This window comes from Myxocyprinus asiaticus, chromosome 27 (assembly GCF_019703515.2).
Source record: "Myxocyprinus asiaticus isolate MX2 ecotype Aquarium Trade chromosome 27, UBuf_Myxa_2, whole genome shotgun sequence".
Classification (NCBI taxonomy): Eukaryota; Metazoa; Chordata; class Actinopteri; order Cypriniformes; family Catostomidae; genus Myxocyprinus; species Myxocyprinus asiaticus.
Genome location: NC_059370.1, coordinates 21,181,605 through 21,202,934, shown reverse-complemented (window position 1 = coordinate 21,202,934; position 21,330 = coordinate 21,181,605). Strand labels below are relative to the sequence as shown.

The following is a 21,330-nucleotide window of genomic DNA, read 5'->3' as shown; positions in this document are numbered from 1 at the left end:
AAAAATAAATAAATGAAATCATTTTATTTTTATTATTTAAAAAAAAGAAAAACTATTAAAGACAGACCTACTTTGAGTTCTGAGGTTGTTAATCAATAGTTTATGCTTCTGTTGAAGCCATAATTCCACATTATAAAAAAAAATAAAAAAATAAAAAAATAAATGTTTAAAAACAGAATCTGCTGTGAATAACTACACTACTTATAATCATAAACAGAACAGATCCACCAATCAGAGTCTCCCTACCCTCTCAAACTACAATCATTATATATATATATATATATCTGAATATTTTGCAATACACTTAAAAAATATAGTTGCTATACTCGTAATCTAGTTCAAATCAATAGTTTTATATTTTTTGCATTGTTTTTAATTTGATTGTCATTTGCAATGCTTCATTTCTCATTACACAGTCTTGTACCTTTGTCTTTTTTTCTTTTTCTTTTTTTCTTTTTCTTTTTATATACTTCCTTAATTTAAATCTAAGTTGTAACATTGTGATTCACATCAGAGCTGGTTGATTTGGTTCATGGCTCTTTTATGAAGTACTTCATTACATCCATATGGAGAAAAAAAAAAAAAAAAAGGCAAACATATTTTCAGAACCAGGACAGCTGAAAGTGTGCAGGCACTGTTGAACTCTACAGAAAATGAGCTGTGAAGACCAATATCAAGAAAGGAAGTGGCCAGATTAGTGAGTGAAGAAATAATTCAGGTTTAGAGATGGTGACAGAGATTTGGACAGGGCTGAGACTTCAAGAATAAGAAAGGAGGACAAAAAACATGGAGAATCAGTGGACAAATTTGCTCTACACAAGCAAGTTCTCTCAAATGAATAATTCAGGAGCTAAACTCAATCTATCCCTAAAGCGTATCACTCAGTCCAGACTGTTCACTGAAGGGGCCATGGGCTTTCTCTGAAAATAGCCCTCCATGATTTGTATGCTCTTTTGGTGAGAGAAGACATCTAAAGAGAGTTAAGTAAATAAAGAAAGAAAGAAGGAGCAGCATGTTTTATTTAAGTAAGGTCTGCATTCTGTATTCTCAGACTGAGAGCGGCACAAGCAATCCCAGGCAAAGGATTAAGCAGAGAAGAGAACTTTTTGTTTGGCTCCTGGGAAAGAGATGTTACTCTAATGGATTTGCTGTAACTGCTTTTAGGATGGTCCCAGCTTGGGGAGACGGGTCACCTGTATGAGGTGGATTTGAAATTCTGGACGTTTGCTTTCAGATGTTTCCTTTTTTGTCTTAAAGTGGGTATAGGATTTGTAAACACACTGCAACAACAACTAATGGTCACTTTTCTTATATACTTTTCCTATTTGTGGCCCTCTGTATATTTCATTAAGGCAAAGAGTCTGTTCCTTTCATGTCTTTAAAAGCCTCAACATCACCTCTTGAGCTTCTTGAGGTGACATTTTTTTCTACCTCTGACCAAGAAATCTTTGATTTGATTTGACTTGTCGAATCACTCATATTCCAGCATCTTGGTCCTCACACTGCTGTTGCCATTTTGGCAGTAGAGTGATTAAGATCTACAAATGGCATCTTGAGACCTTGTTAGCAGAGTGAAGCTTTATCACTTCCATCCCTCAGTTTCTCCAACCTTCCACCTCACCACCCATCACTACTCCATCACCCTCATTTCACATTTCATGACAAACTCACCCACATCAGATTTACTGCACAGACTCATCCTGTGTTTCCGCATACATGTATATGTGTGTGTTTGTTCAGCTTATATTCAGTGAGATGTTTATCATGTGAATTTATAGCACTCTCCTCTCTGTGCTGATGTGACATCAGATTTAATGGAGGAGGAGACAGAGACATGTCTTTTCACTTGTGTCTCCTTCTGTCAACGTGTCATTCCTCACCCATCCGTCCCTTCTGATTCATCCAAAATACAATTGCATTTGAACAGAGAAATAGGATTGAAGAATCTATCGATCTATGTCACATCAACCCTATCCATCTGTGTTTATCTTTCTATCTGGCTTCCCCATCATAGAGGGGTTGTTTTTTGCAACCACACCAGGGATTTTCTTGCTCTATTTGTTTAGTGATCCATCAGTCTATTTACCTTATCATGCTGCCAAACCATCCATTCACGCTTCCATCTGTCTGTCAAGCAATATCATTGTATCCATTTGTCTAACTATTTTCTCTGTCTACTTACCCCACTGTCAGTCAAAGCTTTCTCCTAACTGTGCAGTTTTCTTTGGCTGGGGGAAAGCATTGGTCTGATTAAGCTTGTTCTTGCACAATTCTGAATTATGTACCCACCTCCACGTACATGCATAATCACAACCGATACTTCACTGTCACTTGCGCTAATGTATTATGGATAAATGACGTTTTCTTTTGTCCTTTGTGCATCTAATGTTGTATATGTAAATGTTGGCTGATAATGGGAGTGTTTACAGCACAACAATATACTTATCACTATAAAAAATCAGCTTATTAAAAAAATAAAAATAAAAATAACACGCAAGACTCCTACGTTTACATAAGATTTATAATCAACTGATTATTCCCTACTTTTGACTTAAAACATAAGCAGGCATGTGCACAGCACTTCTGCACATTGGATAAGATGGTAGGAACGCTGTTAAATTTGTTAAAGGTGTTTACATGCAATACAAAATTGGGGTTATGGGCAAAAATCTTGTTTTTTAAACAGTTTATGACCTTACCCCAAAAAAGGTAGGCATTTAAATGACCTAACACATTGTTAACTTATTAAATATAATCAGTGTAAGACTGTGCATGTAAACACACTCATCGATTAAACTCTTGCTCAGTAAACCCCAGCCCTGAGCTTTGAGCGCTCTGCTGGGCCACTATCAGTTTTGAAGGATCAGTATGGTGCCTTGAGGCCTTTGGCACAGGATCCTAGAGGATTAAGCACTCACCATTCATGAGTGAAACTAGAGACCACCAGAAGCCCCATCTGCCCCCCCATAGTTTAGCCCCTCACCATGATAACAAACTCCCCGCACCAAGACAGACAGTATGAACACTTCACAGGAGCTATGCCCAACTGTATGTGTTTACTTCTAGTGCATTGTTTTAGACTTAATAGATACTAATAACATATACATAAAACTGCAAAAATATCCAAGGATGGAGGATGAGTTCTTGCCTGCAGCTTTAGGGAGAGCAAGCCATATCGTGACTGTATAAGCACACTCCGGTATCGCTGTTGAAGTTTGCCTCCCTACGGCATGACAGAGGTGATTATTAGCACTGTAGATTAGCCTTAGGCTTCGATCTATTGGAAAGTATTTTTCATCTGACGTTTTGATGCATGTGTGTGCCTTTGTTTCCAGGCTCCCTTCTGTTAGTTTTTTTTTTTTTTTTTTGGTTTAGAGCAACATCTAAAATTCTGCCCATTTTTTCATCTTTTTGAAAACCAAGCTCATCCACAAGTCAGAGACTATCTTGCCCATCTTGTGGATCCCAATGAGAAATCTTGGCAACTGTGACCGTCAGGCTTTTGATTTCTCATCAAAAAGGTTTCTTCTGCTGGGTCTATATATGGGAAGGAGACTGGGCCTGCCTGCACTAGACGGCAACTGTAGTTTCTCGTCCTTCACTTATTTGTCCCTGATACAGAGCTGTCAGTGCCTTCCCATGGCAGAGATAAACTAGTGCCTCGCTCGCTTCTTTAAAAAATAAGCATTTGTTTATCGACATTTGCAGTGGTTTTCAGCTCTCCTGTGCTGTATTGTGCCTCCAAATGCACATAATAAGGGGCGGTGTAGATGAAAATGTCTTAAGGTGTACATAATATTGTATTTTCTTTGTAAATTATGTATATTTCAAGTGAAGAGTGTCATGTGCATTCTTATCAACTGCTCTTACACTGGTTAAATAACAAGGATTTTATGATGATATCATACAATCTTATAAATAAACATATAAATGCCATATTGAATAAAACTAAAATAGTATTTAGTGAGATCTGTACTGTAATTTAATTTGGTGCAACTACCACACGCAAAAGCCTCCTTTTGGAGGGTGTGTTCAACATATTTGCATGCGTAGTTATTTGCATATATGTATGATTTTTTCTTAGTAAATCACCAGCAAAACGCCCACGACGCACACACGCAATTTCATAAATTGCACAAGCAAATTAGCACCCGCTATTTGAGATCTTAGTAAATTGGGGCCTTAGTGTTTGGACATCTGCTGCTTTTTAAAGGATCACCTAGTTTTCTATTTTTTTTTTTTTTTTCAGCCAATGCAGCATTGATCAGTAACACTTTACAATGAGGTGATATTCATTAATATTAGTTAGCTACATTAGCTGAATTAACAATGAACAATCCTTTTACAGCACTTATTCATGTTGGTTAATGTTAATTTCAACATATACTATTACATTTCTATTCAAGTAACTCTAAATGTTTCCCAAAGTCCATGTGAGAGGTTGACTAAATGAAAGAACTAGTCCCCATAGGTTAAGTATTTATTGCAATAAGCATTAAATCTCTTAAACCCTGATCCTCCACAATATTAATCAGCTGGCAGGATGTGACTATCCACTTGAAATCCAACGTAAAGCGGCACTTTGAACTCCACGTGAAAAGCGTTGCAGAGAACAGGTCAGTTTGTAATGGCATTCTACCCATACTACTCTTACTGCTTCTGCCATATTTATGTATGGCAGAAATAGTAACAGAAGTCTGGTAGTATGCCATTCCAAACACATCCAACGTCTTGTTCTACTTTTAGCACTAGCACTGATCACGTTATGATACTTCATCCAAATTGTCTGGTACTCATTAGCTGGCGCTTCGAAAGATCAGTGGCAACAGGTTCAAAATTTAAATTGTTTGAACTCTGAGCTGTGCATCTGCAGACCATACATGGGAGAAATCAAACAAGCTAGCCTACCACAGCGATCCCTCATCAGTGTCACTTATCATGTTTGGCTTTTAGGTGATAGTTAATACTTAAAGTACCTTTGTGGTAATCAAATTCTATCTTACAAAGCCTGCAAATTAATAGTTTTTTGTCACAAGTCCCATTTGTGTTTGTTTTGGAAGAGTTGCTTTTTCCATCACTTGATCATTAACACAGAATCGCTGTTGTGTGTGTTTGTGATGTGTATGTCAGTGTAATGACCCCAGACACATTGCAAAGATTCCACCCTGTTCCACCCAGTGTTCAGAACTCACACTGAGCTCATTAAAATATCAATATCTAATGTGAACATTTTTAAAATGCATTGATTGCATTTAAGGAAAATTAACACATCATTTTTTTTTTATTGTTTTTTTTATTATTAATCATATGCATTAACATGTTAATTTTGACATCTCTGGAATAAAAACAAGTGTTACCCATTGATCTAATGCTAAGGAGAACTTAAAGAATATTCTAAAGAATATGGCAAGTTATAACATTTTTCTGTTTTTCTCAACATGTGTGAAACCTAGTGTCAAATATTTATCCTTCCGTGCTTTTTTTCCTCTAATGTTGAGCAGTTTTTTATTTATTTTTTTACATTGTAATGACTCATGCCCAGAGTTCTGCATTTGATTAAGATGTGGTCATTTTTTTTATTATTATTTATTTATTTATTTTTATTATTGTTATTATTATTTCTTATTTTTTAACACAGTTTTAATTTTACAGCTTGGTGTGACAAACAACCGCAAATTAGATCTCAGTTATGTGGCAGGTACGCATGATATATATATATATATATATATATATATATATATATACAGCCACAACATTAAAACCACCTGCCTAATATTGTATAGGTCCCCCTCATGCCGCCAAAACAGCACCAACCTGCATCTCAGAAAAGCCATCCTTCTCACCACAGTTGTACAGAGCAGTTATCTGAGTTACCGTAGATAACTCAGATAACTCTGTTGACCTCTCTCATCAACAAGGCATTTCCATCCACAGAACTGCCCCTCACTGGATGTTTTTTGTTTTTTGCACTATTCAGAGTAAATTCTAGAGATTGTTGTGTGTGAAAATCCCAGGAGATCAGCAGTTACAGAAATACTCAAACCAGCCGTTCTGGCACCAACAATCATCCATGCGATTATCTAATCAGCCAATCATGTGGCAGCAGTGCAGTGCATAAAATCATGCAGATATGGGTCAGGAGATTTAGTTAATGTTCACATCAACCATCAGAATGGGGAAAAAATGTGATCTCAGTGATTTGGACCATGACATGATTGTTGGTGCCAGACGGGCTGGTTTGAGTGTTTCTGTAACTGCTGATCTCCTGGGATTTTCACGCACAACAGTCTCTAGAATTTACTCAGAATCGTGCCAAAAAAACAAAACAAAGAAAAACAAAAACAAAAAAACATCCAATTAGTGGCAGTTCTGCGGATGGAAATGCCTTGTTGATGAGAGAGGACAACAGAGAATGGCCAGACTGGTTCGAACTGACAAAGTCTGTGGTAATTCAGATAACTGCTCTGTACAATTGTGGTGAGAAAAATAGCTTTTCTGAGATGCTTTTCTGAGATGCGGGTTGGCGCTGTTTTGGTGGCATGATGGGGACCTACACGATATTAAGCAGGTGGTTTTAATGTTTTGAGGTTTGTGCATGTGTCTTCTATTAATGTTGATACAATATATTTAATATATTTAAAGAGGTCCTATTGTGCTTTTTGGGATTTTACCTTTCCTTTAGTGTGTAATATAGCTGTTTGTGCATGTAAAAGGTCTGCAAAGTTACAAAGCACAAAGTCCACACAAAAGGGAGTTATTCTCTCCCACAGACAACACTGCTCAAGAACTACAAGAAACAGCTGGATTGTATTCCAGCCATTTCTTCCATAAAGTATCTACATCACTATGTAATACATTTGCATAATGCCCACCTAAGGGCAACTTTGGACCACCCTCAAACAAAGGTAGTTATAGCAGAGGCCAGGATGAGTTGGGTTAGTGTTGTCACTATTTCGAGAAGATGCTGTTTTTTTTTTACTGCGAAAGCAAAACCTTTTTGTTTGGACTTCCAAAGGCAGACAAATTGAAGAATCAGTGGTTCGGATTTATTTTTACCACTATTCCTCAGCAGTACAACCACAACCAATGCCATATTTTCAAGATGGTTACTCCTGAAAGATGGTGCAGTTCCCACTTTGTTGGGACAATCTGAAGCTTCAGAATCACAACCTGTATGTATGCTTGATTATTTGTTGATTTATCTTCTACCGAGAGTTTAAATGCAGAGTTTTTTGTTGTAGCTACGGTGTACACACAGTGCACTGTTGTAGGCCTCTGCTAACCTGCTAGCTAATGTTATTGTGTTGAAATAGTTTTGCTAATCAGCTGTGGGCCCACTTTTACCTACAACTGTGTAGAATTATGCAGATTGTTTGTCATTCTTAATGTCATGAATAGTGATCAAGTGTGGAGATGGATTTATTTTTTATAAACGGTCATTTTACATCTGCAATCCATGGTAGTGCTCACTAACTTGCTATGTAATGTTATTGTTTTGGTAAGGGTTTACTATTCAGCTGTGGGCTGGATTTTACCTAAAACTGTTAACAAAATGGTTGATCTCAAGAGTCTTATATAATTATATAATTACAAGCTGTAATGTTATGGCCACTATCCACAGTAGTCCACGGCTAACTTGCTTACTAACCGGGAGTAAGCTTCTGTTCTCCATTCGGGCGAACACCTATTCCAGCAAAAGATGACTAACTTAGATGCACTACTTGTCTTTTACTTGAAGCTTTGTGTTCACAATAATCAACAGTGTACTTGTAAGAAAGCTACAAAAGTAAAACTTACCACTGTGAAACGTCCTGCTCAAGTCGTGCTTGTGAAGGTGGTTTGGGTCGATCAGCTTGTTCTTCCAAACTTTCATTATCGGACTCGGGCTAGAGCTGGTACGGCATAAACCGACACCACTGTTACCAGTTACAATAATGTTTACAGCTGTTAAGGAAGCCTGAAACTCAGTTATGATAAAGGCCGTTACATTTCTGACACACGGTTGACCAGTCACAACAGACTGGGCCAGCTGACCAATCAGAGCAGACTGGGCTTTTTGAAAAGGGGGACTTTAAAGAGACAGGACCTAAATCAGAGCGTTTGTGCAGAGGATAGAAATAGGTTTAGCAGAAATGTACAGTATGAGAAAAATAATGTGTTTTTTGAACATTAAAGCATTTAAACCTTTTCTAGTAGTAAAATAAAATCATGAATTTGTAAATTAGCATAATATGGCTCTTTAATACAAATCCTGCTTCCCTGTGTTCTGTATCACATTTTGTTTTTTCTTGAACCGTCAAGCCAGCAAACAAAAATACTTTTTTTAAGAAAGACAAATGTCCACATATGTTTTATTTTTTCCTTCTTTCCACAACAAAATCAAGGTTTCCAAAGCTAGAAAGCAACCTTTGCAGTTGTCTTTGGGGCAGGCACCTGTTCAACCTTCCATCCTCTACTGGCTGCAGTTGGAGTAACCTTCCCATCTGACTTCACTCTCTCCTCAAAACAATTACTCTCAGCTTTGAAGGAAACCTTGGCTGATAGTGTTTGCTCTCCCAGCTCCATAACTTACAGATGAAGAAATATTTTGCATACAAATTTATTGCATACATATTGAATCTTTGCATTGCATCAAACATGTAAATTATTCACTCTCATACTTACCTGTGTTTATTCACTTAGTTACTGTACATATTAAACCACTGTTGATTGAAGCTTATTTGTTATTCATGGAGCAAAACTTGTGCTAAAGGAATCTTGTGATGATGTAACTTCATGCAATTACAGGCAGATGACAGTAATGCAAAATCTATTATGTTGTTTAATCTCTTTAGGAGAATGCAAATCGGGCCATCAGGGACCCATCACTTAATCAAATAGTGAAAATGTCTGATAGGTGTGCAAGCCAAAGACTCCTCCTCAGCCTTTGTGAGTGATTGTATTCCGCAGTTCTCCTCTCTGTAACCCTAGGCCAATCCCATGATTTCCCTTTGAAACAGGTCATTTGATGTTTTTGATTACGTTTAACTCCCCCTCCCCAACAAACACTTGCTTAACACCTGAAAACAATAAGTCAATTAATTAAGTCCTGGAATACAGGCATTTCTATGATTATTCTTTTTTTTATCAATCTTTTTTACCTCCATCCTTTTCCTCTGTGAATTCAACCTAAAGACGTGGTCTCCGGGAAAAGCAGGTAAAAAAAAAGCCATTAAACCCAAACGCACATGACAGATTTGTGATGAGTGCCACAGTTATCCTGAAATTGTCTGGTGGCGTGTTTTTTTTTTTTTTTTTTGCTCATCCTTTAGAGAATCGCTTCATTATGTGTTCCCCAATAGAAATAGCAGGTGGTTGGTGTGATTGCTCCTGTAGATTTGGTAGAGTGAAGGGATCAGAAACTAAGAAAGATTTCAGCCCAAATTATGTAATAGAGGGAGGTCTGTTCAAAGCAATTTTTTATTGAAGAGTTTTGGAGGTTTGTCCTTCTGCCCATTAGTTTAAAATACAGACTCCAACAACAACCCCCGCCCCCCCCCCCCCCACACACACACACACACACACACACAATCTTGTGTTCAATCTGTTAAACTAGACCAATTATCTCAAGTATTGCTCTCTACACGTTATTTTCCCTGTTGTGCCAAATGCTCCAAACCTCCTAATGTTCCACCCTCAAACTAGCCATGATGCTTTCATCCATTTTCAATTTGGACCACAAACATGAGAAACTGCTGCTTGCCCTCCCAGATCCCTGCAGACAATATAGTCTGCTTGTCACCTTCCAAAATACCTACAAAATAGGCTTCTTGGAAGCAATTGGCAAAACAATGGCAGTGTTTGGACTAAGCCTATATGTTCACATCTCTCTCTCCTCTCATCCATTCCCTTGCTCTCAATCCAGGTTCCTCCTCTCTCTTTTATATTTCCTTTACTTCTCCATGAAATAACAGACTGTCCTCACACAAGTTCTAGAAAGTTCTTTGTTTTTCACACAGCTGCCAATATGCAGTTGCAGTGCTCATTCGATTCAGAAAGGGAAAGAGACTGGAGGCCTTCAGGCACTTGGCTTTGTTAAGTGGAAGTAGATGAAAGACTCAGCCATCATTTCAATTTATATTACGATTACTTGTTAATGGAATATATAGAGTTCAAAGTTCAATGTCCTTAACTTTCACTAATGCAAGAGCTGAAAACTTGAGATTTTCTATTTCCATTAGTGATTTCAGCTCTTGCCGCCGTCCTGACTGTCCCTCCATCTACTTTTACCGCATCTCTTCTCTCTCTTTGTATTACCCTCTTGTTATGAGCATTGTCCCTCCCCTGTGGTGAGTATGCTTATTAGGACAGATTTATACATCTACTGAAGCTTGAATTAAAAGTGACTCTAAGCACATTCTAATAGGGCTTTTGTAAGAACAAGAAAAAGTGTGAAAAAAATGGTGGACCGTTTCTCCTAGTTATACTTGCATTTAATCATGACTAGTGGTTGACTGATATGGGTTTTTTAATGGCTGAGAGCAGGGTGGCCGATATGCCGATATATCACACAATTTAATATAGTAAATAACAAACATAAAATTGCTAAAATAAATAATAATAAACTCTTATTTAGCACTATATTTACTCAATTTCACACAAAACTAAAAAAAACAAACAAAAACAATATTGTATTTTAAATGGTAGATAGCAGTTTCTTCAGATTTCTGTTTAGTCATCAAATTTTAGTAATTTATTTGCACATGAAGAAATTGTTAATATATTAGGAAGAAGGAAATAACAATACACACAGTAGTCCACGTTAGCAATCGCATTTTCTCAAAAAATACCAAATCAAACCAATTGTACATAAAGTGCATAGTGAATAAGACATTTTATTATAGCACAAGTGACACACTTTTATCTTGGGCTGCATCCAAAAACGTAGGCAGCTGATTTGCTACCGTGCTCCCTATTCAGTTAATGGCTTAACTGACATCTGTTTTGAATGAATGGAACTCTTCAGGAAACTGGTCTCCAAACAGTCTGAAAAGCACCTTATTTTCATCATACCTCCATATACAACCTCCGGAGGCAGCATTTTACTGGTTTCGGATGCAGCCTTGAAGTTGCACTCATGCTCGTGCAGATCCAGTGTGAGCGGCAATCTCCTGACAGTTTAAATGGCCTGGATCACCTGCTTGGATTTTCACAGACTGACCATCATGATTTGTGAATGAGAGGAACATTTGATCCTGATCCTGAAGTTTTTGATTCTGGCTGATAAAACATGTGCTTCAGAGGAAGATGTTAGATGAGCGCCCGACGAGAAGATGCTGGATTTTCGTGAGGTTCGTGAATTACATCTGTTTAAATGAGATATCTGCATATTTGCAAACTGTTTATAATGCAAGTTTTATTGATATTTGCCTTTTATCATTAGACAAGTTACAGGAACTGTTGAGGAGAGGCTGATAGAATACGTACTTTAGAGGTAAATAAATGAGAGTTCTGCAGGATGCTGGATCTGCTGAAGTTGTGTGAGGTTGGTTTATTACATATGTTTAAACTAGATATGCGCATATTTGCAGACGGTATATGAAATTAGTTTTATTGTTATTTGCCTTTTTATCAAAGACAGTTAAATGTTACAGGAACTGTTGAGGAGAGAGAGGGAGAATGAAACAGGCGAGCACTTTAACATTATTAGCTCAAATGCATCTGCTGAGGCTCTGATATGCGGATCGTTTAAATGACACTGTTGCACACCGGTCTATTATTATAGTAGCATGATGGCACGTAACAACAAAATGAACTGTGAATGGTTGTTTACATGTCTCAGTCACTTCACATGCAAGCAGGCGATTTTAGGCACCCTCAAGAAAAAAATCAGCCAAATGGGAAAATTTATCGGCCGATGCGATAATTAAAAAAGTCAGAATATCGGCCAATTTATCGCCTCGACGATATATCGGTCGACCACTAATCATGACATTTAGAGCTGAATTCTTACTTATTTTAGTGCAATACCTGTATTAACAGAGCCACAGATATGCATGCTTATCATCTGTGACCCTGCATGCTGATATCAGGTCCACTAAAGAAGTTCCTTAAAGTTCTTGTGCATGTACATGTAGTAGCTTTTTCCAATTTTCCAATAAGACGGTCATTTAGTTTTAAAGCCTGACGGAACCGGCAAAGTTTAAAGCTCATTTTAGACTTTGGTTGATTGACACGAGAGTGGGTGGTGCTTCATTGCTGTTCAAACGCATGTCTTTTACACTACAAGCCCAATGTCGTCCCAGGCATTTTTGAACACATTCGACCACCTCCAAATGTGGTTGAAGTGGAAAAATCGTAAACGTTTTGGATCCAATTAACACCTGTCTTTAGCGTTGTCCAGTTTCAAATGGATCACCCAGAATGCATTTTAAGTGTAAACAGGGCCTTATAATCAACCAAAACTGACCTTTCAAGTGCACAGTAACCATAGCAATAATAAAAAAAAAGTTTGACTTTGTTTCATTTCACCTTTTTCGTCTTACAAAAAATATCTTTGCTCAGGCAAAGCCATAAAACAGCCTTTCCAAAGTAATTTCTAGCTTGTTTTCTCATTGGCCCTATGACTGACCTTGGCAAGCAGGCTGAACTTCAATTTCGTGTGAAGTATGAATCCACCTTTACTTTGGTGCCCACTTGCTCCTAACTCATTACCTGACATGATGAATGGGGCCTGTTCCATTAAACTATGCCCAGCTCATGGTGCCATGAGCACATGGCACTGAGTAATGGCAGTTGTACAGGCACGACTGCCAGGGTAGGTATGGAGGGTGTGGTGGCTTAAGCTTGGATTTGGCTATTGAATCTATGGGGAAAGGAAAGGTTGTCCATTCCGTCTGCCACATGGCCCACACCCAGCCTCTCACTACACGTTTGGAATGGAAAGGGTCTTTGCAGTATGATCCCATAATGGGCCCACCTCAGTGGCCAAACACTGAGTACTGAACACTTTAGTACTTATCTCCATCATATTCCTCTCTGGCCTAGTTTCAAATAGAGCTAGAAAAGATTGTACAAAGAATTCAATATAACCTGATTAATGTGTTTGTATTCCCATAGTTTCTTTCCTATCTGAACATTAAAGGCAGTCTCCTCCAAAACCCCAAACCTCCCATGGGTATTTACATAAGTGTGTGCAGCTGGTGTGTATACACTGTTTTTGTATGTATGGGTGCGTGTCCATTAAATGGATAGTTCACCCAAAAATGAAAATTCTTTAATAAATTACTCAACTTCATGCCATCCCAGATATGTATGGCTGTCTTTCTTCTGTATAACAGAAACAAAGATTTGTAGAAGAATATCTCGGCTCTTTGGCCAGACCTTTGATGCACCAAAAAGCACATAATGGCCACATAAAAGTAATCCATAAGACTCCAGTGGTTTAATCAATATCTTCATAAGCAATATGATAGGTGTGGGTAAGAAACAGATCAATATTTAAGTCCTTTTTTACCATAAATCTCCACTTTCACTTTCAGTTTCAAAATGTGAAAAAATTTGAAAGTGAAAGTTGAGATTTATAATTCAAAATGACTTAAATATTGACCTGTTTCTCACCTACACTTATCATATCGCTTCTGAAGACATGGATGAAACCACTGGGTCATATTGATTTCTTTTATGTGGCCTTTATGTGCTTTTTGGAGAATTAAAGGTCTGGTCACCATTCACATGCATTGTAAGGACCTACATAGCTGAGATATTCTTCAAAAAAATCTTTGTTTGTGTTCTGTCAAAGACAGAAAGTTATACACATCTGGGATGGCACGAGGGTGAGTAAATAAGATCATTTTCATTTTTGGGTGAACTGTCCCTTTAAGTGTCTCCTCTCAAGGCTGTGTTGAAGGAGCTCTCCAGTGCAAGATCAGATCAGGAGCTCAATGCTGTTACTGTGCTACCAGACATGAAGCAGCCAACTCCTGACAATCTAATGCTTCTCTGTTTTCTTCCCTACTCGCTACTTAATCAGTTTGCTTTTGTTGAGGCTAATGCTGTCCCTCCCCTTTCTTTCTGCTCTCTATTTCTAACTATGAAATGAAAAGTTACCCAAAAATTAAGATTCTGTTGTTCCAAACCTTTATGACCTTGTGTGTGTGTGTGTGTGTGTGTGTGTGGACAACACAAAAGGAACTTACAGCCTCAGTCACTGTTCAACACTTTCATTGTTTAAAAAAAAGGACATTCTGTCTAACATCTCCTCTTGTATTCCACACATAAAAAAAAACTAATGCTGGTTTGAAACACCATGAGAGTGAGTGAATAAATGAATTTTCATTTTTGGGTGAACTATGCCTTTTAGCTACACTCTTTTTCTTACTACCTCACTGTGATCTCTCCTTTTCTTCATTCATCTTTTGTTACATTTTGTGTCTTGTACTCATGCTATTGTGAAAACACCTAACGGTCCCTTTTATAATTTTTTTTATCTTGTTCACTCTTTGAACAGACAACCGTCGCACTGGTTTGGAAAGATCTCGTTCGCGCCACAATGCAAACCCTATGGTCCGATGATCGCTTGCCGGCTAAGGACGTTTGCCAAGTGCCAAAGACCCAAGAGTGGGGACACCGAGGAGGGCTGAACAGGGATTGAGAGAGCCTGCAAGAGCCCCTCCCGGCATTTCTTGAACACCCTTCATTCACATACCTACACATCAGCATGCATACAGAACGCAGAACAAACCTCAAAGACATGATCAACTGCTGCAGACCCACTACTTCACCTGATAAACATGACCCTTACTCCTCTCTGCCTTAAATACCTGTACAATTTGATCTTACTTCATTTTGTGCTTCTTTTCATAGGGACTGTTAAATTTAGGGGTGTTTGAGATTTTTCTTTGTTTGTTTGTTATTTCCCTGACTGCACCGGTTTTGTTTATGTCTCAATGCATCTCACGACGCTAACTCCCCTGATCTGGCTCATGTCCATCCCTCTATCTGCAAACAATTAAATGATTGGCTGCAGTTTGATCTCTCGTGATTGAATTTTTAGAGCACACAAACACACTCTTCTTGTTGACAAAGGGTCAAAAGCATCAGAGAGGACGGCGTGGTTCTGTATGCATATCAGTGAAGGGACTTTATTTACTGCATTGATAAAACAAAAACCTTGGCTTGATTGATTCTGCCACCCATTCTGCTTTTTATTCTACATGACAGATAATGTTTAGATTTTCAGTAATTCCCTCACATTTCACCATCAGCCCTGCTCTGCAACATACAATCTCTGATCACTGCCTCTCATCATATATTACAGAATATATACATGGAGCAACATGAAAAAAGCTGCTGATTTTAGCATCAGTGCTTCAGTGTGTAGACATCTGTGCTGTGTAAAAGCTGCCATAAGGTACCTGTGGTGGTTGAAAGATATTGCTCTGTATCTACAGTAAACACTTCAAACAAATGTAGACCTTTCGAATGCAAAGTCAAAGGTTTTATTAAGCTGCAGATTTTTATACATCTGCTGGTTATGTGAAGCAAACAGGAATCAAAGAGATGCCATTGATTTTCTTTATTCAAACATTTCACAGGGTTTCTTTTGATTCCTTTTTAAAGTCACTGTGCTTTTAGCTATTAGTGTTCTTGTAGAAGAGTATTTTAGTGAACTGTAGCTTAGTGTTTTGTCAAGATCCACTGGTCATTTTTAAGAGCTCTCAGATGTGCAACCTCTTCAGCCCCTCCACATTTTACCTCACCATCTCAGCCCTGTCTCAGATTTGAAAAGCGCAAAGCAGTTGTCCAAAATATTATCAAGGATCCGATTTACTCTACTAGACATCTATAGCGCCTCCTTTGTACTCAAAGCTCATTTTAGTGTCAATCTTTCATTATTTGTGAAATATGTACTTTATGTAATCAGAGTTTGCCAGATAATGCCTAAAGCCTTGGATATGTAAATATTAACCGGATTCCAGTGAAGAGGCCTCTTGAATGTGAGGACATACAGATGTAGAATACTGACAGCAAGCAGTGTTGACAACATTGTGGCTGTCGTCATGTGAAAACCATTAGTGAAATCACTCTGCCACCTACCCAAACTCTTGCTTGTGGCAGCAGTAGTCATTTGCCATGTTTTTGCCCCCCATTTCCATAACACTGCAGGCAAACTATATGCAAAACAGTGTCTTCTCTCTTTTGGATGACTGGAGCAATGCTGCCTAACATACTGGTACATGTCACACTGAAATTCCAGCGAAGGCAACGTGTTGAGTTTGCACATCCAATGCTTTTCTGACCCGAAGTCCCACTAGATGCTATTTTCTGCCAGTACTAAATCAGTTCTGTACAAATGCAAGTGTGGAAGACCAAAGTGTGGTGCAGAACGCCCATGCTTTTAAACAAACCCTGTTACTCCAGCTTTCTCCTCACACTGTGTTTGCATGCACTCTCAAGAGAGAGGAAAGGTTGAGATGCAATGTATCGCAATCCATTGATTTGCTTTTCTAATTAAAACTGCCCTCTGAATGGTTTCCAGAGCCACACAAAAGAAGCTGCACTGCTCTCACGGCTCGCACTACTGGCTATTTAAAACTCATGTTAATGGTAATTAGAGCACACTGTCAGTGCAGATGGCTCCAACATGCATTTTTTCCAGTCTGATCAAACTCAGAGACCTGTAACATTCATTAATCTGACAGACAGCATCACTGGAAACCAATAATTAATCCAGAAAAATATGTACATTTTTAAATATTTTTTTTTTTTTTTTTTTTTGGAAATTGGTTTTTATATATGTGCCAAAATTTGACAATGACAAAAGTAACTAGACTGAAATTGTATCCATTATCAATATTGTTATGACTGAAAGGGAGAGTAAGAGGGAATAACTGATCAGTTGAATCTGATTTGTTAAAATCACACTAATATGAAGCTTCTGTATGGTAAAAGTAAAGTGATGAATTGGTCATACAGTACATGACCAATGGATGGATACCTAGCAGCAATTCAACCCTTCATACAGACTGATGAGAGGCCGAGCTCTTTCCAGAGAGAACTACATCCCAGAGATAGGACATAGATTATTCATCATTTTACAATGCTAATGTCAAATGTCTTTGAAATATTCTTCAAAATTCTATGTAATTTATAGATTGTTTTTTCTCTTTGTCCTAAGAAAACACTTTTATTTTATGCCATACAGTGATTGACCCCTCCATTTGTGATCTTGGTGTTAAACTTGTGTATTACTATAGGCTAATATATGTGTCATGTGTATTCGATGAGAATATTTTAGAGAATATATCATAATGCAGGTTAGAGTCTGCAGATGACTGACTGTGTAATGTGTTAAAGTCAGATCCAATTCTTAAATGGATACGAGACAGAGGCCAGAAGGAGGCAAGAAAATATGAAGTTACTAGTGCCAATTTAGGTCCTCTGCTGTCTCATTTATCTACATTTCCTCAATGTACTCAGTTCCGATTGTATGATGGTGCACTTTAACTTGTTAAATATAGACCTGGAGCAGTCTTTTAATTTGTGATATTCCTTAGCATATCATTGCCAAAACAGACCTCTTGCATGTGTGGTAACTGTTCCTGACAAGTGATTCAATCTCCATTCTATTCAAATTCTCCCCCAGTCTCTCTCATTCCTTCTCACTGTAATTGGCGCTTGGAACTAGATCAAAGTTAAATGGGTAAGAACAATTACAGTACAACTGTCTCAGGACATTGTTTTATTTTTTAGGTAATGTAAGATTCCATAGCCCTGCCTTCTTTTTACCATTGTGTTTTATTGTCTTATAAGCAATTTATATTTGTAACATCTTTAAGTTTATTTTTATCTGTGACTTAAAAAAGTGAAAATGGTTATGCACACTGTACCTGAGTATGTAACAAAATATCATACTAAATAATAACCACTTTCTCAAAATTGCTTTTTGAGTGTTATTTCCACTATAAATGGTGCTTTATCTTTATGCAGACTCACACAGTGCCCTTACCAGCTGTGATGCGATAAAGCAACAAGTGATAAAAGCTTGCTTTTCCAAGCAATAAGACTCTAGACGGGACAGACTGAAAAAAGTATGTTAACTAAAAAAAGGTGCTTCATGTGGTAACATCTCAATTAACTTGTTTAATCCAACATATCATATATTGGTAACACTACATTAATGTTCACTTTGTTTTGGGATTATAAAGGGGTTCATTAATGACTTAAGTCATTTACAAATTTGTGAATTATTTTCATTTTTTTGACATCATGTGACAAGAAAAGTGACAAAACAAGTCACAAGACATTAATGAATTTAAGCACAAGACAAGCAAAATGACAATCACTTTTAGTTTCACTATAATAGTCTATTTTTTTGCTACATTGTGATAAATCAAATTAGAGAATTTTGTTTTTGATAAAAAATAAGCATTTATTAGTATATTTATGAACCATTTATACCATGTAAGTTAAATTGCTCTCTATTTTGCTATAACGGCATATACATTTATAATGTACTTGTAAATGACTTACTAGTCATTAATAAACCCCTTTATAAACCCTGAACATATAGGAAACATTCAGGAAAAGTGTTTAACATCACAAAATCAATCTGAATACATAAGTCATGGGGAAGACGCCCCCCAGGGTAAGATGACCCCCTACCTTAACTTATTCTCTTGACCATAGATGACACTAAATCTCATCTCAACACCTTTACTGAATGTCTGTGCTCCTCTTGATCTTGATATTTCATCTGAATATCAACATTTGTGATATTTATTCCATCCAAACAGTTTTGAGGTTAAATGATAAATTTTGTCAATGGAAAAGTGATTTGTGACATTCTATTGTGTTGGATATTAGAAGTTTTTATGTTTTTGTTAATGGGTGATCTGTCGACACAGTGAAGTATTTAGATTTTGAGTAAAAACTATTGTTTTTATTTTGAAGTGACAAGGTGTTAAGTTAGACCCTTGGGGTAAGATGCCCACTCAAGATTTGGGCAGAAGGTTGTTTCTGGTGTCATTATTATTCAGTTTAATAATTATTAACTTATGGGGTTATTGTTAAATACTTCCATGCATTAGTTGTACATTTCAAACATCTTTTCTATTCCTTAAACCCTAATGTAACATTGGTGTTCAAGGAGTGGAAGAGAGAAGATGCAGGAGTAGACTCTTTTAATCCTTTAATAATAATGTCTGGAGTGGAAACAAACACTGGAGTGGAAAGAAATGATCAAGCACAACATGCTAACGTAACACAACAATAACTCAACATAACACTACACAATGTAACACTTTAAGGACTGACAAATGATGAACAAAACTGGAGGGTATATATACACAGGGAAACTAATGAGGGAATGGAAAGCAGGTGCGGATGATGATGAACCAATGGAAGTGATTAGGGCAATGAACTCTGGGAAATGTAGTGCAGGGGAAAACTTCAAAATAAGAGTCCTCGAAGAAGATGAGGGAGACAGACTGTGACACCTAATAGGCTAACTGAGTGGAATTTGTCTATATTCATAGGATTGCTATTATGACATGCCTTAAAAAAAAAAATAAAAAAAATAATAATAATAAATAAATAAATAAATGAATATGGGTGACTTTATATGTATATTTTCATAGGCCTGCACAGTATATAATTCATAGAATAAGTTTACCTTTCAGATTAATCTCTTTGACTGGGATTCTGGTATTTGATTTTCATATCAAATACCTTTTCATAATTTTTAATTTTGTGCTATGACAACAAAATTAGCAAATGTTTCTATTTATTTCTGTTGATAATATGTTGGATGATGCATCATCATCCTGTACTTGCTAAAAGTTTATCCATATATTCTACAATCAGTGGTGTCTCAGGGTCATTATTTAGTGTGGGGCACAAACAATCACTTAACTATCTATTATTTGACCGATCTTTGAAATATTGATGAATAATTGAAAATTCTGTCTGTCATTTTGACAGATAAAAAAGAAACAAGAAAAGCATTTTAACCTAGTGCATCAATTTTGACTTTACTCTTTGTCCCTCACATTCCCGCTGTACATGTGCCGTTTATTCCCTGGTATTAATATGCATATTAGATATGTATTAACTGGCACCATCATCATGTAAACCTGATATTGTGCATCTCTTTTGTGTTTAGATTTTGAGTATAGGGTATCTGATTTCATGGCTGCATACATAAATCATTCAGTGTGTTAATGTATGATAATAAAGTGCAAACTGCATAATAATAAAAAGAAAACACACACACACACACACACACACACACACACACACACAAAAAAGCAGCACATCATTTCAGCCAATTATGCATGCATTAAATAAGCTCAAACATCATGTTTAGAGTAGAATTGTCTGTTATTTTAGTGGGGTAACTGTTTTAACTGAGCTTCACTGATGTGCTTCTCATGTTACACTTTGCTCATAACATGGACTATGAAGTTCTGTGAACTTGTGCATGTGTGTATGCGCTTTAACCGGCAATGTTTAAAAACCTGTTTTTTAGCGCAGCGGTTGATTGACTGGTAGAAGTTTCACACTAAAACTCATTGATTTCACCGGACTCAAACAAGGGGTCAAAAAATCTATCATAAAAACCAAATCATGTATGTGCAATTATAATGGATGCCCTAGTTTTTATAAAATGAAAACAAGTATGACTGATAAAAATAGACCATGACAGAAATTTTACAGAGAGTGACTAATCAGGAAATATTTTGGGGCAACCTCTGAACATGATGCCACACAAACATCCCTAATAATTTAATCTCAGCACAAAACACCACTAACAAGTGCACATCCACGTCAAAAAGCTCAAGTGACTGTGAAAGTAAACCACAAATAGGCAAATCATCAAAGGGTGTGCATTTTATCTCACTAACTCAAATGAACAGCATAACAAAAATAATCAAAACAACAGATTCCCAATATTTAGCAGTAATTGATATCTAATACAAACCAATGCATCAACAACACAACACCTCAATGCAAAAGCATACAATTCAGTGAAATTATGAACGTTGCTTAACTAATCCAACCAACAGCACAAAAAAAAAAAAATAAAATAAAGAAAATTGCTTTTAAAACTTACCAATGAAGTTCATTACGCAGGTTTGCTGTCAGTGCTCATGTCAACAGATGACATACATATAATCAAAGCTTTTGATTGGCGCAGGTGCAAAGGAAAACTAGCCCCTCAGTCCATCGTTCAATGAATGTTGCACATGTGCATGATGTTCTCCAGATCTCCGTTGATTAACATTGAGGATGAAGGGCTAGCCCCACGCACAGCAAATGAGAAAGATCAAATGGCTTTTAAGCAACATA

General features: G+C 37.1%; 1 protein-coding gene across 8 annotated transcripts in view; it reads left to right on the top strand.

Annotated features, from left to right (window-relative positions):
* Positions 1–17,904, top strand: part of LOC127418368 (protein diaphanous homolog 2-like) — a 653,451-nt gene extending 635,547 nt beyond the window's left edge. For all 8 annotated transcript variants that reach the window (XM_051658976.1, XM_051658975.1, XM_051658977.1 and 5 more), the window contains one exon: positions 14,489–17,904. In XM_051658976.1, the coding sequence (XP_051514936.1) occupies positions 14,489–14,553 (65 nt within the window). In that variant the 3' untranslated portion in view covers positions 14,554–17,904. The remainder of the gene's footprint in view (positions 1–14,488) is intronic.
* Positions 17,905–21,330: the final 3,426 nt, after the last annotated feature.